The 17,031-nt window shown below is 36.5% G+C and overlaps 2 protein-coding genes and 1 pseudogene across 4 annotated transcripts in view; 1 reads left to right on the top strand and 2 right to left on the bottom strand.

Moving 5' to 3' along the window:
- PDE3B (phosphodiesterase 3B) overlaps nucleotides 1–17,031 on the top strand; it is a 220,582-nt gene that overhangs the window by 21,308 nt on the left and 182,243 nt on the right. The gene's annotated exons all lie outside the window — the stretch shown is intronic.
- Nucleotides 3,664–4,549, bottom strand: LOC117081553 (annotated as a pseudogene).
- LOC117081554 (60S ribosomal protein L6-like) lies at nucleotides 5,019–5,679 on the bottom strand. The gene has a single exon (XM_033207672.1). It carries the CDS (start codon nucleotides 5,606–5,608, stop codon nucleotides 5,060–5,062), a length of 549 nt encoding a protein of 182 aa, XP_033063563.1. The 5' UTR covers nucleotides 5,609–5,679; the 3' UTR covers nucleotides 5,019–5,059.

Here is a 17,031-nt window from a genome sequence, read left to right as displayed (position 1 = left end):
CTAAAAAGATATATATGCAACATAAATTGCATATCCTCTTATTTATTATTAAGTCTTATATTATGAATGTTTTTATAAATACCTGAGAATCAATAGAGCCTTCATCATTAGGTGGAAGACAGTTGGTCGAGTTTTGTGCCTTAGCATGGTTATCTGGGTGATTTACACATAGCGGCCTAGTGCAAATAGTACAAAGATCAGGAGTCATTAAGAGAGTGGGGCTTACAGTTAAGAATATAGGTTCTGGATTTGGACCATCTGTGTTTAATTTCCGACTCCAGCACTTTCCAGCTTGATGACCTTAGGCAAGTTATCTAATACGGACTTAATTTTTCATTTTCAAAATAGGTACAATCATAATCGTTTTATTTTACAGTAGTTGTTAGGATTGAGTAATTCACATAAAGTATATAGCCCAGAGCCTAGCAGATATTGTTAATAGATGTTACCTATTTTTTGTTTTTTAATTTAGGAGGGTATTATAGATGTCTTTGAATATTTGAAAGTCTGCCCCGTGAAATAGGGATTAAACTTATCTTCATGAGAACCTCTAATATCAGAATCAGGAGTAATGTGTGTAATTAACAGGCAAACATTTGGGATTAATATGAGAAAATCTTTTAATAATTATAGAGTTTCTTGAATTAGAATAGGTTAGCTTATGAGATAGTGATTTACATACCAAGGGAAGTTTTCAGGAAAACATCAGGGGAATGTTTTAAAGTATTAATGCCTCAAAATCAGAAAATTAGATAAAAGCTTTAGGATATCTTCCAACCATAATAGTCTATTACTTTATCCTAAAAAATTTGTGAAAAAGTTCTAGGTAAGAGAAAATGTGTTTGATTTCCTTTTCCACATCTCTGTCTGTTCCTCTTGACAATTTCTGTTCCTAACTACCTTCCAACAATCCAGCTTACATGTCATCTTTCTTTGTTTAATGATACGTATAATTTTTTTTTCCAGAGACAGAGTCTCACCATGTTCCCCAGGCTGAGCGCAAACTCCTGGGCTAGGTGATACTCTTGCCTCAGTCTCCTGAGTAGTTGGTACTACAAGTGCACACCACCATGCCCAGCATATTTAACAATATTTATTGAGCACATACAAATATTGCCTTGGATACTGTGATTAATACAGTGAACAAGACACATCAGTCTCCTGCCTTAATGGAGCTTTAAGAAATTTTAGCAGAGGGAAATAGAAAATAAAAACACAGTGAAATAGTTTTCAGGTAGTTTTAAGTACTGTGATGCATGAAGAAAACAAAACAGAATAATAGTACAAAGAGATACTAGAGCTTTGGATGGTGGAGGTGGAGGTGGTGCTTTAGGTATGGTAGAAAGGGAAAGCCTCTCTGAAGAGGTGACATTTTAACCAGCATATAAATGTTGAGAAGGAGCTGGTCATGCTGAGGGAAGCACATTCTAGGCAGAAGAACTAGCAAAGGCCCTGTGGTGGGAAAGATCTTGGCATGCTTGTTAGAAAGGAAACTGGTTGGCTAGAGAGTGGTAGGAGTGGTAAGAACAGTGTGGATCACATCAGGCCTTATATACCTTGTTAACATTTACATTTCATTCCAATTGCATTCTAATGGCAAGTCATGAGACAATTTTATGGTATAATTTATGTTTAAAAAAGATTATTCTTGCTTGTTTATGGGCTATTGACGGAATAACTAGAGTGGAAGCAGGAAGATAGGAGGCTGTTGCAGTTATCCAAGTGAGACATAATAGTGACTTGGACTATCTCAGATGACTTTCTACCCATTCATCCCTGGATAGAATGTCCTTTAAAAAATATTTTATAGGCCAGGCGTGGTCCACGACTCATCCCTGTAATCCTAGCTCTTTGGGAAGCCGAGATGGGAGGATTGCATGAGGCCAGGAGTTTGAGACCAGTTTGGGCAACATAGCAAGACTCTGTCTCTACAAAAAATTAAAAAAATTAGCCAGGCATGGTAGTGTGTGCCTGTGTTCCTAGCTACTCAGGGAGCTGAGGTGGGAGGCTCACTTGAGCCCAGGAATTCAAGGCTGCAGTGAGCTGTTACTGTGGCACTGTACTCCAGCCTGGGTGACAGAGTGAGACCTTGTCTCGAAAAAAAAAATATATATGTATAAATATATATGTATATATGTATGTGTATATATATTTTATCGTGTTTACCAGATACTACTGTTAATTATCTTTATATTATATTTTAGTTAGGTATATAATTGGCTTCCTCATTAGATTCTGAGTTTCTTAAGCACAAGGACAATGTCTTATCCCTTTTCTTATTATTTTAGGTAGCATTATAGCACTGTTATTAACTTTGCAGTTAATACATTGCTATTAAGTGAATGAATGAAACTTCTATCTGAACACAGGGCTTTCTGTAGCCATTACAAATGGCACAGTTAAATTACGTAACTACAATAAGGTAAACTAGATTTGAGATGGAATTAAAAAGATGCTTCCCATACTTTACACAGATAATCAATGTAGTTGTATATAGTTTAGGAAAACCTACTAAGAAGGGAAAATCACAATGTTTTATTAGGGGTGAAACAGAAATCAGAAAGACTTAGGGAAATAAAACCAAGAACTAGTTTTGTTGCTCTATTTGTTATAAAGACTAAACTAATGTTAACAAGAGACACAAATATAGTGGCTCAAGTAAGAAAGTTTATTTATCACATAACAGGTCACACATTCAGGCTGCTGAGTCTTTCATGGGCTCCTTCCTTTATGTTGCTCTGCCACCTCTTAGGGTCTTGTCTTAATCTCCATGGTCAGGCTAGGACATTGTCATGCTCATCTTCCAGTCAGTGGGGAAGGGGAAAGAGAGAGTCCAGAGAGTCCAGATAAATAATTTTATGTTAAACAAGTGAGGTGAAAGTTGCATATATCATCTTGCTCATATTCCACTGGTACTTAGTCACATGGTCTTACTCAGCTGCTAGAGAGATGGAGAAATGTAGTTTTTAGGTAGGGAGTCATAGCAAAATCTTTACTTTTTTTTTTGGAAATTAAAAAAAAAATCTATTGAAGATCTGAAAAACAATTCCTAAAAGATAGACTTTTCCAGAAAATCTAGCTGCACAATGCATTGTGTCTATCATGTTAAAACGAACATTAGACACAAATACAAAAACCATGAAACAAACCACCGTTCTTCAACAATTTGAGCAAAGATAAAATGCCTAAGTAACAACATGGATGATTTGCAAAGGATAGGCTCTTTACTTTAAGCACCATAGAAAAAAAAAAAAAGGAGCACAAATGGATGAGCATGTTCAGTTATATACACTGAATCGAACCTTTGGCACTAGGAATCAGAGCATTTTGTCATGTGGCATTAACACGTATTATACAAGTGTATAGTATCAAAGGAATAGAACCACCAACATTCGAAAGCAGCTTTGTCAACTAGGCAGTAAAACACTCTACAGCATATCCCTCTGTTGTCCATTATTGAATACACTGGCAGCAACTTTGAAATGAAAAAAAAAAAAAAAGAAAAGAGGAGCTATTACCCCTTTTATTTTGTTTGTTTATAAAACAGAAAACAAACATCAATTGTTACACACTAACATCTTCAAAGCACATCATTTGTACAAGAGATAGACTAAACAAAAATGTGTTTCCGGAGATCCAAACATAAGTAAGTGAGAGCATCTCTCACACGGCTTTCCGATAGTTCTCAGGAGGAACCACTTCATAATCTCTGGCACTAAACAAAGTTGCAGAATTCTCTGCCAGGTACTTCAGAAAGTCATGAAGATAATTCAATAATAAAGCAAGGCTCTTCTCATCTAGAGGTATATAGGCCAACATTGCTCCAATTCGTACAAATAATCTCAGGAGATGTGGTGCTCCATACACCTGAGACATAGGTGCCTCGGGGTGATCTGCAAGAATTTCGGCATACTGTGGTCTCTCAAATTTGTAGAGTGGTTGGGTGCCCAACGTTATGTTGACGTATTCTTTTATCCCTGCCACAACTTCATTAACCACATACTCCTTATTATCTACATTTCCACGAGATTCCTTGGAATTTGCATAATTCTCAAGAATGGAATCCACATTCTTCTTGGCAGGAAGTTAAAAGAGCTGTTTTTGCCTGGTAATTAAGTCCCAGTCATCAACAAGCCATGGTTTTAGCTCTTCAGGAATCTTTACTTTAACTTCAACTCCATTCATGAATGTTTCATTTTCACCAGTAGGATCTACCTGGGCCCTTTTCTTCCAAGGAGGCTGAGGAGTCTCACTGGTACTGCCACCGTCTCCATTTCCAAGGGTTTTCTGTTTGTTCTTTTTTTGTTTTCACTTCAACATTTTTCTGTTGGAGACCAGATGTCTTCTTTCCTGGGGCAGCCCCTCTCATCTTCCCCTCTGCATACTGCTCTTGATTGGCTTTTTGAAGTTCTCACTGTTTCTGCAAAGTGGTGTCCTCGTATTTGAGTACTCTGCTCTCTGGAACCCACTCATCCCAATTTTTATTCCAACCACTGTAATGTATAAAGTATTTCACTTGTTTGTCCTTTATGGCAACCTTTACACACTTTGTTTCTTGAAGAAGAGGCTTGTGAAAGCACAGCACTCACTCAATGTCCTGGAATTTAGGCTTCGGGTCCTGCTTTGGCGCCGTTTGTAAATGATTTGCTGCCGCCTCCTTCTCCTACCACCCCCAACTAAAACTTTACTAACTTCGATTTTCAGCTAACAATCTACTGTAGTTGCTGTTATTTGAACTACTTAAAGGGAATATGAGGGTAAAAATTAGTTAATTTCTGCGTCTTACCGCCATAGGAAAAATACTGAACTTCTATATAGCACTTACACTTAGGGAGAGGCATCTTGATCCTGATTTCAACTGGAGTGGAAAACTGATTTTATTAATATTCTAAGAAAAGCTTTTATTTGTGTTTTTATTAGAAATGAAGTTATGTTCAAATGAAAGAGAGTATGTATGAGTCTTGAAAATTGTTACTTTAGGTAAGGCAGGACTACTAATTTTTAAATTATTATTATTATTTTTTTTGTAGTTAGCTATTTAATGAGGTTCTTAAGACATTTAGAACACCAATTTGTGAGGATAAATTCCATTCGTCAGGGCAAAAACAGATCGCAGGTAGCCCTGGAGCTGAGGAACAGCTTTGATTTTTGGTAGAATTTGTGAGTCCACAGCTCTCTGATCAATCTTGCGCTGCTCTGTAATCTCGTATTTCTCTTTCTCTGTGTCGAAGATCTCACCTTCCTGGTGTCTGGGCTTCTGCAACTTCTTCTTGAAGTAAGCATCAGTAAGATGTTTTGGGATTTTGACATTGCTGATATCGATTTTGGTTGAGGTGGCAATGACAAATTTCTGGTGTGTTCTTCGTAGAGGAACTCGATTGAGGACCAGAGGTCCAGTCACAAGTAACAAGCCACTAGCCAGCTGCTTCAAGAAAACCACCCTCTTGCCCCTGTGGCGTCCAGTGAGGATGATCAGAATGGTCCCGGGGGTAATGCTGGCTCGCAGTTTTCTCACGTGCTGACTGAAGGGTTTTTTGCCGTGGCTCAACAGCTTTCGAGGCACATCTTCAGTAGGATAATATCTAGGCATTTTGCGAAGTTTAACCATCCGGGTACCGCCGTTCTTGTCACCACCAACTGGTTTTGTAAGAGTTGCAAGAACCTTCTCCTTCTTTTTCCTGCCATGTATTCCAGAAAGGCCATGTACAAGAGGAAGTACTCAGCCGCTAAATCCAAGGTTGAAAATAAATTATTTTTATAAAGAAACAACTCTTGCTCACCAAAGGGCTTGTAGAAATGGTGGGCTGGTCGCCCTCATGGCAGGTATAAAGGATATGGATGTATAATGTAACCTAATGTATAATACAGTGTAACCTAATATTATCACATATTAGGTTAATATAATTCTTCATCAGGTAGAACTGAAGTTCTCAGAGTTGGACTTGAGGATGAAAAGCTACTTTAGAACCTTTTAGGCCTTAAGTCTGTGTTTCTGTTTTTGGGACTGTCTCCTAAAGAGAGGTAACCTTTTTTTCCATTAGATAGTAAATTAGCACCTATTTCTCTATTTCTTAAGAGCAGACATAATCTTTGGGGTCGTTCCTTTGTAATCTTGATTAAGTATTTTTTCTTTCTTGTTAATATTGTTGTTCATTTTATTTTTTGCTTATTTTTTTAAAAATTCAGGTAATTTATATATAATAAAATGCATGGGCCTAAATGTTGAGTTCAAGTTTTGATGGTTATATACACTTATGTAATCATGAACCAAAACAAGATACAAAATCTTTCCTTGAGCCTCTTTCTAGTCAGTTCCATCCAGCCCCTCAGAGATAGCCACTTACTGATTTCTATTACCATAGATTTCTTTTACCTGTTTTTTAACCTCTTCAAATGGAATTATACAGTATGCATTCTTTTGTGTTGAGCATCTTTCACTCCATATACTGTCCTGTAATTCATTCATACTGTTTTGTATGTCAGTCATATGAATATATTCAATGAATGTGTTCTCTGAATGAATATATTTTATGAATAGATCACAATTTATTTATTATTCTGTCACAATTTGTTTATACATTCTTATGTTGATGAATATTTAGGTTTCCAGTTTTTGGCTTATGAATGCTCTGAGCATTCTTGTGCAAGTCTTTTTTTTGGAGACATGTTTTCATTTCTGTTGGATAAATACCTAAGAGTGAAATTGTTAAGTCAGAGTGGATATGTATTTAACATTAAAAGAAACTGACATATACTTTTTCAAAGTCGTTGTACCATTTACAATCCTACCAGCAATATATGAAAGTTCCAGTTGCTCTGCATCCTCACCAACATTTGATGTTGCCATTCTTTTATTTAGCCATATAGTACCCTTGATATTGAATGCCTTTTTATGTTCTTATTGACCATTTATGTATCTTCTTTTGTGAAGTGTTCAAGTCTTTTGCTAATTTTAAAATTGGATTGTTGATTTTCAAAAAATTACTAGTTTGTAGTTGTTTCAGACAGTCATGCATTGCTTACTCCATGCCTAGGCTATATGTTGTAACCTATTGCTTCTAAGATACAAACCTGTACAGCATGTTACTGTACTGAATGCTGTAGGCAGTTGTAACACAATGCTAAGTATTTGTATATCTAAACGTATTTGAACGTAGAAAAAGTACGGTAAAAATATGTACACCTGTATAGGGCACTTACCGTGAATGGAGCTTGCAGGACTGGAAATTGCTTTTGGTGAGTCAGTGAGTGAGAGGTGAGTGAATGGAAGGTCTAGGCCATTACTGTACACTATTACGGACTTTATAAACACTGAACACTTAGGCTTTTGAGTTTTACAGTTACTTTATAAAGTAATTACATCACAGTGTCATGACAGCTACCACTGAAAGTTTGTTATGTGTCATGTCACTATATTATGGATGTGAGTCCTTTGCCATATATATGTGTTATGAATATTTTCTCTCAATCTGTTGCTTACCTCTTCATTTTCCAAATGTCTTCTGATAAGCAGACATTTTAATTTTGTTGAAGTCTAATGCACTAATTTTTTTCCTTTACATTTAGTGCTTTTTTTAATACCTTGAGAAAGTTTTACTTAAGCATCTCTAAGATACTCTGTTTTCTTCTAGAAGTTTTATGGTGTATGATCTAACTTGAAGTAATTTTGGGGGTATGGGGTAAGGCAGGGGGTCAAAGTTTGCTTTTTCCATGTAGATAACCAGTTGTTCCAGCACCATTTTGTTAAAAAGACTTGTCTAAAATAAATTGATGGTATAGTTGTTGGTTTACATATAGGATGCTAGCCTTAGTTTTTAGCTTTTTCTGATTTAAATTCTAAAAAAAATTGAAAACCAGGTATAGAACCTATAGTGAGTAAGATGGCACTTGCCTTGTTGTATTTTAGAGTTTTCTGGTGGTGTCATTTTCAGAATACATTTTGAGTTCCTCAGAATAAAGGAAATGAAGCGTATTTCTTTTATTCTCAAGCTAAACCACTCTCTGAGGATGAGGAAGTAATCCAGGGTTTGATATGTGGCTCATGGCATAAGGTTAGGTAGCCTGTCATCTTTAACTTTCCAGATTACTTAATGAAAATAACTTGCATATATGTAATGATACTTTTCTATGTTTTAGATGTTGTTCAAAGCACTGAATTGTAAACATATTCTCACCTAATCTTTCCCTTGAATCTTAGGTATTTACCTTTTATTTTTTTAAATTTAAAATAAAAAATTAACAGAGTAAAATAGATATTTTTTGGTGTATGGTTCTATGAATTTTACCATGAGTATAGATTTTGTATATCCTCTATAGCATTCAGGATATAGAGTTGTCTCATTGCTTCCAAAAGTTCCTTTGTGCTTTCTATCCCTTTGTAGTTGCATCTTCCTTCTCTCACTAATCCCTGGTAACTACTAGTCTCTTTTCCTTCACTGTAGTTTTATCTTTTTGATGTCGTAAGTGAAGTCACACAGCATGTAACCTTTTGAGACTGGCTTCTAATTATTTAGCATAATGCCTTTGAGATTCATCCAAGTTGTTGCATGAACTAGTTTATTCTTTTTTATTGTTAAGTAGTAGTCCGTTGGTTGGATGTACCTGTTTATCCATTCATTCATCCTTTTTTTTAAAGGGGGGGAGGACAGAGTTTTGGTCTGTTGCCCAGGCTTCAGTGAGTGCAGTGACACGATCTCGGCTCACTGCAACCTCTGCCTCCCAGGTTCTAGTGATTCTCATGCCACAGCCTCTGGAGTAGCTGGGATTACAGGCATGCACCACCATGCCTGGCTGATTTTTGTATTTTTAGTAGAGACGGAGTTTTGCCCTGTTGGCCGGGCTGCTTTTGAACTGGCCTCTAGTTGTCCACCTGTCTTAGCTTCCCAAAGTGCTGGGATTACAGGCATGAGCCACTGCGCCTGGCCTATGCATTCATTCTTTGAAGAATATTTAGTTTTTTTTCCAGTTGTGTTGATTAGGACTAGAACTACTGTAAACATTCATGTACAAGTTTTTGTGTGAACGTTAGTTTTTATTCCTGTAGTGTAATACCTGAGAGTGGGATTGCTGGGTCATTTGTTAAGTGTGTGTTTAACTTTATAAGAAATTGCCACTGTTTTCCAGAGTGTTCATGCCATTTTGCAGTTTTACCAGCAATGTATGAAATGTATGTATGTAGTAGTTCCACATCCTGACCAGCACTTGGTATTGTTAGTATTTGTTATTTTAGTCATTATAGGTGTGTAGTGGTATTGCATCATGATTGAAATGTGCATTTCTTTAATAGATAATGATTTTGAGCATCTGTTTTATATGGGTTTATTTTCATTATATATCGTCTTCGGTTAAATGGATATAAGTATTTTGTTGGGTTTGTGATTTGTAAATATTTTCTTCCAGTTTGTAGCTTGTTTCTTCATTCTATGAACAGTATCTTTCAAAGAACCGAAGATTTTAATTTTAATGAAGTTCAGTTTTTCAGTTTTTTATTTTATAAGTTCTTTTGATGTAATATTTAAGAACTTTTAAACCACAGGACATACATATTTTTTCTTATGTTTTCTTATAAATCTTATAAAAAAGTTTAATAGCTTTATGTTTTACCTTAAGACCTGTGATCCATTTTGAGTTGATTTTTGTATAAAGTGTTAAGTTTAGGTTTATTTTTTCCTACATATAGAATTTTAAATTCTAACATCGTTTGTTGTAGACTCTCCTTTGTTTATCGAATGGCTTTGGCACCTTTGTCAAGAATTAATTTGCTATATTTGTGTGGATTTATTTCCGGGTTATTGATTCTGTCACATTGATCAATATGTCATTCCCTCTTCTAATATCACACTGTCTTGATTACTAGAAAATTGTGTGGTGTGAATCTTCTTATCTTTTTTTTTCAAAATTGTTTGGCCTTTGCATAAACATTTTAAAATCAGCTTGTTTATATCTATGAAAAATTTGGCTGGGATTTTCATTATAATCACATTAAATTAGTAGATCAATTTGGGTAGAATTGACATTTTTAGGCTCTTGAGCCCCTATGCTTGGCCCCACTCCCACTCTGTGGAGTGTACTTTCATTTTCAATAAATCTTCACTTTTGTTGCTTCATTCTTTTCTTACTTTGTTTGTGCATTTTGTCCAGTTCTTTGTTCAAGACAACAAGAACCTAGACACCCTCCACTGGTAATGCATTTTGGCAAGCCAGTCAGGATGTAAAATAAGTTTGGGATTTTTTTTTTTCCTTTTCCTTTCTGCTCCATGCAGGGAAATCTCTCCTTCACTTGGGATCCTTGGTGGGCAGCACCTAAACACAGAGGCAACTGCAGATTTCTGGCTGGGGTCACTCTGAAGGACTCTTTTTTGTCTTTTCCGGTTGTGGTCCCTGATCCCTACATGTAGAGCAGCTCAGGGCCAGCTCACATGTGTTTCAGGCAACTTAAACCTTCTTTTCTTATACTAAAATTTTCCCTTACTCTACTCGACTGGCTAAGGACAAAAGAAACCCACCTAGCTTCCAGTTCCTAACATTACAGTTCATGGAATGGAGCAAAGTCCACTTGCTCCATCACTCTAGTGGAACAGGAAGCATGCTGTTCCACTAGAGTGGAACCAAATGCTCCTCCTTTGCTCCATCACTGTAGTGGAACAGGAAGCATGAGCCTTATCAAATTATAAGGATTCTGAAAGTCAGGGATTACACCTAGGAACCAAAGGAAGGCTCATAGTAGGCCATTGCCTCTGGAGGGAAAACATGCAAAGCAGCACTGGTGCCCACCTGAGGTCAGAGACGTCTGATACTCCAAAGTTTGGACCCTCTTTCGGGTCCAAAGACTGGACCGCAAAGAAGGATGCCCCAGGTGATCCTTCGGACCTCAACCTCTCTGAAGGGAACACCCTTGGCAGAGGTCCTAAGGCTTAGTACTAAGCCCTCCTTAGAATTTTATCTCACAGTTGCAATACTGTTTGCCCCCAGTATTGTTTGTAATCAAGTATGCTATTGAATGGGAAAGTGAGATGGAGCTGCATGTATCCAGGCTTCGATGCTGCTGTTCCAAGCAGGGTTGGGCCTGGTTAGTATGTGATGTTCTCCTTTGGTGCTGTTTGGCCCCAGTGTTCTTTGGAGTCTGGGGAGGTTTGACCTTTAAAAATTAAACTGCTATGGAAACTGCTTTACCTGAAATTTTGGTTCACTGCCTTCATTGGATTAACTATTGGGGCAAGCAAAAGTAAAACTGGCAAGTTTGTATTGTTATCTCATGGCTAAAGTTCCAAGGTAAAAGCTATTGAATCTTCATTTATGTGTGTATATACATGTCTAGATATGTTTATTTGTATGTACACTTATTGTTACATGTTCTGTCTACCAAATTGACATATAGGTAGAAGAGTACTCATAAGTTAAATAAGTCTAAGTACTTTTCAAGTTCATGTGACTTAAGTATAACTTTACTAAATAAACTGGTTTTAAAATTATAGGTAAAATAAAAATAGAAATGACTTAAAAAAAAAAAAAGGACATTTTTACTGTTGAGTCTTCCAATCCATGGACATGTTGTATCTCTTTATTTACTTAGGTCTTCTTTGATTTTATTCATCAGTGTTTTGTAATTTTTAGTATATAAACCCTGTTCACTTTTTGTTCAATTTACATGTAAGTACAGATCCTCCTCAACTTATGATGGGGTTATGTATCCAGATAAACCCATCGTAAGTTGAAAATATTGTAAGTCAAAAACATATTTCTGGCTTATAATATTCTCACCAGTCAAAATCAAGCTTTCAATTTATGGTATTTTCACCAGTGAAAAGCACACTTTTGACTTAATATTTTCAAACCAGTGAAAAGCACATTTTTGGCTTAATATTTTTATCCGTTGAAAACACACTTTCAAATTGTGATATTTTCAACTTACAGTGCATTTATCTGGAGAAAACCTCATCATAAGTCAAGGAGCATACTGACTGTATATTGCTTTTGTACCACTGTGATATGGTTTGGCTGTGTTCCCACCCAAATCTCATCTTGAAAGTGGCTCCCACAATTCCCATGTGTCATAGGAGGGACCCAGTGGGAAGTAATTGAATCATGGGGGAGGGTCTTTCCTATGCTGTTCTCGTGATAGTGAATAAGTCTCATGAGATGGGATGGTTTCATAAGAGGGAGTTTCCCTGAACAAGTTCTCTCTTGCCTGCCACCATGTAAGACATGACTTTGCTCCTCCTTTGTCTTCTGCCATGAGTGTGAGGACTTCCCCGCCATGTGGAACTGTGAGTCAATTAATTAAGCCTCTTTCCTTTATAAATTACCCAGTCTCAGGTATGTCTTTATTAGCAGCATTAGAACAGACTAATACACATTGTAAAGCTGAAAAATTGTAAGTTTTACCATCATAGGTTGAAGACTGTCTGTATTTTATTTCTTAGAGCTGTTGTAAATGGAAAAGAATTGGTTTCCAGTTGCTCTTTGCTAGTAGTATGTAGAAATACGATTGAGTTTTGTGTGTTGGCTTTGTATTCTGTGATGCTGCTGAATTCACTTATTAGTTCTAGGAGCATTTTTTGTAGACTTCTTGAGATTTTTCTATGTACAGTTGACCCTTGAATAATGCGGCAAGGTGGAAGTTAGGGGTGCTGACGCCTGAAGCAGTTGAAAATCTACGTATAACTTTTGACTCCCCCAAACCTAACTACTGATAGCCTGCTGTTGACTGGAAGTCTCACCAACAACATAAACAGTTAATTAGCATGTATTTTTATGTTACATATATTATATACTATATTTTTACAATACAGTAAGTTAGAGAAAAGAAAATGTTATTAAGAGAATCACAAGGAAGAGAAAATATGTTTACTGTTTAATACATGGAAGTGTGTTATCATAATGGTCTTCATCCTCACTGTCTTCACATTGAGTAGGCTGGGGAGGTGGAGGAAGAGGAACAGTTAGTCTTTCTGTCTCAGGGGTGGCAGAGGCAGAGGAAAATACACATATAAGTGGAACTGTGCAATTCAAACCTGTGTTCAAGGGTCAACTGTAAATGATAATGTTGTCTGTCAATAGGACAGTTTGATTTCTTTCTTTCTAATCTGTATACCTTTTATTTGTTATTTTCCTGCTTTATTGCACTGGCTAGGACTTCCAGTACCATGATGAATAAGAGAGATGTGATATTATATTTTTTCCTTTGTTCCAGTCTAGTAGGAAACCGTTAAATATGATGTTGACTGTAGCTTTTGTTTAGATGCCCTTTTTTATGTTGGGGAAGTTCCTTTCAGTTCTTAGTTTGCTGAAAGTTTTTATCATTAATGAATGTTGAATGCTGTCAAATGCCTTTTTTTGCATCAATATGATCATGTGAGTTTGTTTTTAGACTGTTAATATGATGGATTACATTGATTGATTTAAAAAATATTGAACAGCTTTGCATTCCTAGTATAAATCCCACTTCATTGTGGTATATTCTTATACATTGCGGGATTTGATTTGTTGATATTTTATTAAGGATTTTTGTCGTTGTTATGTTCATGAGGGACATAGGCCTGTAGTTTTTAATACTGTTTTTTGTATTGGGGTAATAATGGTGACTGTCAAAATGAATTGGGAAGTGTTCCCTCCTCTATTTTCAGAAAAGAGTGTGTAGACCTGGTTTTATTTCTTCTTTTTTTTAATATTTTTCTTTTATTGATACGTATTATTGATTTTTTTTTTTTTTTGAGATGGAGTTGGGCTCTTGTTGTCCAGGCTGGAGTGCAGTGGTGTGATCTCGGCTCACCACAACCTCTGCCTCCCAGGTTCAAGTGATTCTCCTGCCTCAGCCTCCCAAGTAGCTGGGATTACAGGCATGCACCACCACACCTGGCTAATTTTTTTCTATTTTTGGTTGAAACAGGGTTTCTTCATGTTGATCAGGCTGGTCTTGAACTCCCGATGTCAGGTGATCCACCCACCTCAGCCTCCCATAGTACTGGGATTACAGGTGTGAGCCTCCATGCCTGGCCTGATTTTTTCTTTTAATGTTGGGTTGAATTTGCTAGTGAAACCATCTGGGTCTAATTTTTTTTTCTTTTTTTCTTTTTTTTGGAAACTATGTGTTCAACTTATTTAATAGTTATAGAATTATTCAGAACATCTATCTCATCATTGGTGAGCTTTGGTAGTTTGAATTTTTCAAGTAATTGATTCATTTAATCTAAGTTACTGAATTTATGTGTAAAGTGTTATTTGTAGTGTTGTTTTATTATCCTTTTAATATCTGTGGAGTCTATAGTGATATTCCTCTTTTATTCTTGTTACTGGTAATTTATGTCTATCTTTTTTTTCTCTATCAGTTTTGTTTGAGGTTTGTCAATTTTTAAATATTTTCAAAGAATGAGATTTGATTTCATTAATTTTCTCCATTGTTTTTCTGTTTTCCCTCTTATTGATGTCTGAGCTGATCATTATTTCTTTTTCTTCTGCTTGCTTTAGGTTTATTTTGTTCTTCTTTTCCTAATTTGTTAAGATGAAAACTTAGATGATTTATTTTAGATTTTTCTTCTTTTCTAATATAAGCATTAGATTCTTGAGTTTCCCTCTAAGCACTATGCTGTGTGCCATAAATTCTGATACATTGCATTTTAGTTTTTATTTGGTTCAGACTATCTTCTAATTTCTCATTAAACTTCCCTTTGAATGCTGGCTTATTTAGAAGTTATTTAATTTCTAAGTGTTTGAAGTATTTCTGCCATCTTTTTGTTACTTATTTCTGGTTCAATTTCACTATGATCAGAGAACATACTTTGTATGATTTCAGTTCTCTGAGTTTATTTGGTGCCTAGATATAAGATTTTTATCTGTGGTACTTATCCTGGATAGTTTTACTAGGTTGTAGATTATGTCAGTCTTCAGTTTTGCTAGAAAATTCCACATTGTTTTTTTCAAAGTTTGAAAGTATTGGGGGAAACCGCCCCAATATTTCAACATAGGTTCTTTGTATTTTCTGTAAGTGTCGGCCGGCTGAGAAATAAAGAGAAGGAATACAAAGAGAAGAATTTTACAGCTGGGCCTCTGGGGGTGACATATCAGTAGGACTGTGATGCCTACCTGAGGCTTAAAGCCAGCAAGTTTTATTAAGGATTTCAAAAGGTGAGGGGGTGCAAGAACAGGGAGTAGGTCACAAAATCACATGCTTCAAAGGGCAAAAAGGAGAACAAAGATCACATGCTTCTGAGGAAGCAGGACAAGGGCAAATTCAGAACTACTGATAAGGGTCTGTGTTCAGCTGTGCGTGTATTATCTTGATAAACATCTTAACAGAAAACAGGGTTCAAGAGCAGAGAACTGATCTGACCTCAAATTCACCAGGGTGGGATTTTTCCCCACCCTAGTAAGCCTGAGGGTACTGCAGGAGACCAGGGTATATTTCAGTCCTTATCTCAACCGCATAAGACAGACACTCCCAGAGTGGCATTTATAGACCTTCCACCAGGGATGCATTCCATTCCTAGGGTCTTCATTATTAATATTCCTTGCTAGGAAAATAATTTAGTAATATCTTCCCTACTTGCACGTCCGTTTGTAGGCTCTCTGCAAGAAAAAAATATGGCGCTCTTCTGCCCAACCCCGCAGGCAGTCAGACGTTATGGTTGTCTTCCCTTGTTCCCTAAAATCGCTGTTATTTTGTTCTTTTTCAAGGTGCACTGATTTCATATTGTTCAAACACACGTTTTACAGTCAATTTGTACAGTTAACACGGTAGTGGTCCCTGAGGTGATGTACATCCTCAGCTTACGAAGACGACAAGATTAAGTAAGACAGGTGTAAGAAATTTTAAAAGTATTAATTTTGGGAACTGATAAATATCCATATTAAAATGAAATCTTCACAATTTATGTTCAGAGATTACAGTAAAGACAGGTGTATGAAATTATAAAAGTATTAATTTTGGGAACTGATATATGTCCATATTAAAATGAAATCTTCACAATTTATATTCCTCTGCCATGGCTTCAGCTGGTCCCTCCATTTGGGGTCCCTGACTTCCCACAACATGAAAGTAGTTGTACCAATCTATGGCACCACTCCCCCTGCCCCAGAATGTGATATGAATGTTCTATATCCTCTCCAAACCTACTATGTATTTGATTTATTCGTTATTTCCTTATTTAACTTTAAATCTTTCTAGTCTTGGAAGACAATCACTAATGGAACATTTTTCTCATCTTTTTTTTTTTTTTTTAAAGACAGAGTCTTGCTCTGTTACCCTGGCTGGAGTGCAGTGGCACAATCTCGGCTCACTGAAACGTCCATCTCCTGGGTTCAAGCGCTTTTTCTGCCTTAGCTTCCCAAGTAGCTGGGATTAGAGACATGCACCACCATGCCCAGACAATTTTTGCATTTTTAGTAGAGACAGGGTTTCACCATGTTGGCTAGGCTGGTCTTGAACTCCTGGCCTCAGGTGATCCATGCACCTCAGCCTCCCAAAGTGCTGGGATTATAGGTGTGAGCCACTGCACCTGGCCTCATATTTTGTGAGTTAATTTTTATATCATACTTGATAATTTAGGGTATCACAGTAAGCATACTAAAGTTGAAAACTCAAGTAGGTTTTGGTTATCATTCCAAATGACTTGAAGTTTCTCATTGGTCATGGAGTTTTGGCTGTGAAACAGGACCTGGGGCTGCCTCTAGCCAGCGGGATTCTACCTGTGCCACAGGTGGACAGGTAAGCCCTTTTTTGGTTGCTGAAATAAGTCCATATTCTAGAGATGAGATTAGACTTTCACCAATATCTACTTCCAATGTTCATGATTTAAATGATGAAGTTCTTTAGTTTTGTACAGGTAAAAGAAATTCTTTATCTAATTCTAAGTTTGTACCTAACTTCTTCAACCAATCTTTTCATTGCCTGATAGAATTCTGCCTGGGTTTTAAATTTTTTTTAAATTAAATTTTTTTTTTTTTTTACATTCTTCCTATCTGACAAAGACACGAGTCTTCCATTAGAATTCTACAAATCTCTTATACTTTTATCTGAGTCTATGTTTTCAACCC

This window comes from Trachypithecus francoisi, unplaced genomic scaffold, assembly GCF_009764315.1.
Source record: "Trachypithecus francoisi isolate TF-2019V2 unplaced genomic scaffold, Tfra_2.0 Lachesis_group8, whole genome shotgun sequence".
Lineage (NCBI taxonomy): Eukaryota > Metazoa > Chordata > Mammalia > Primates > Cercopithecidae > Trachypithecus > Trachypithecus francoisi.
This window is presented reverse-complemented; position numbering and strand designations above follow the sequence as displayed.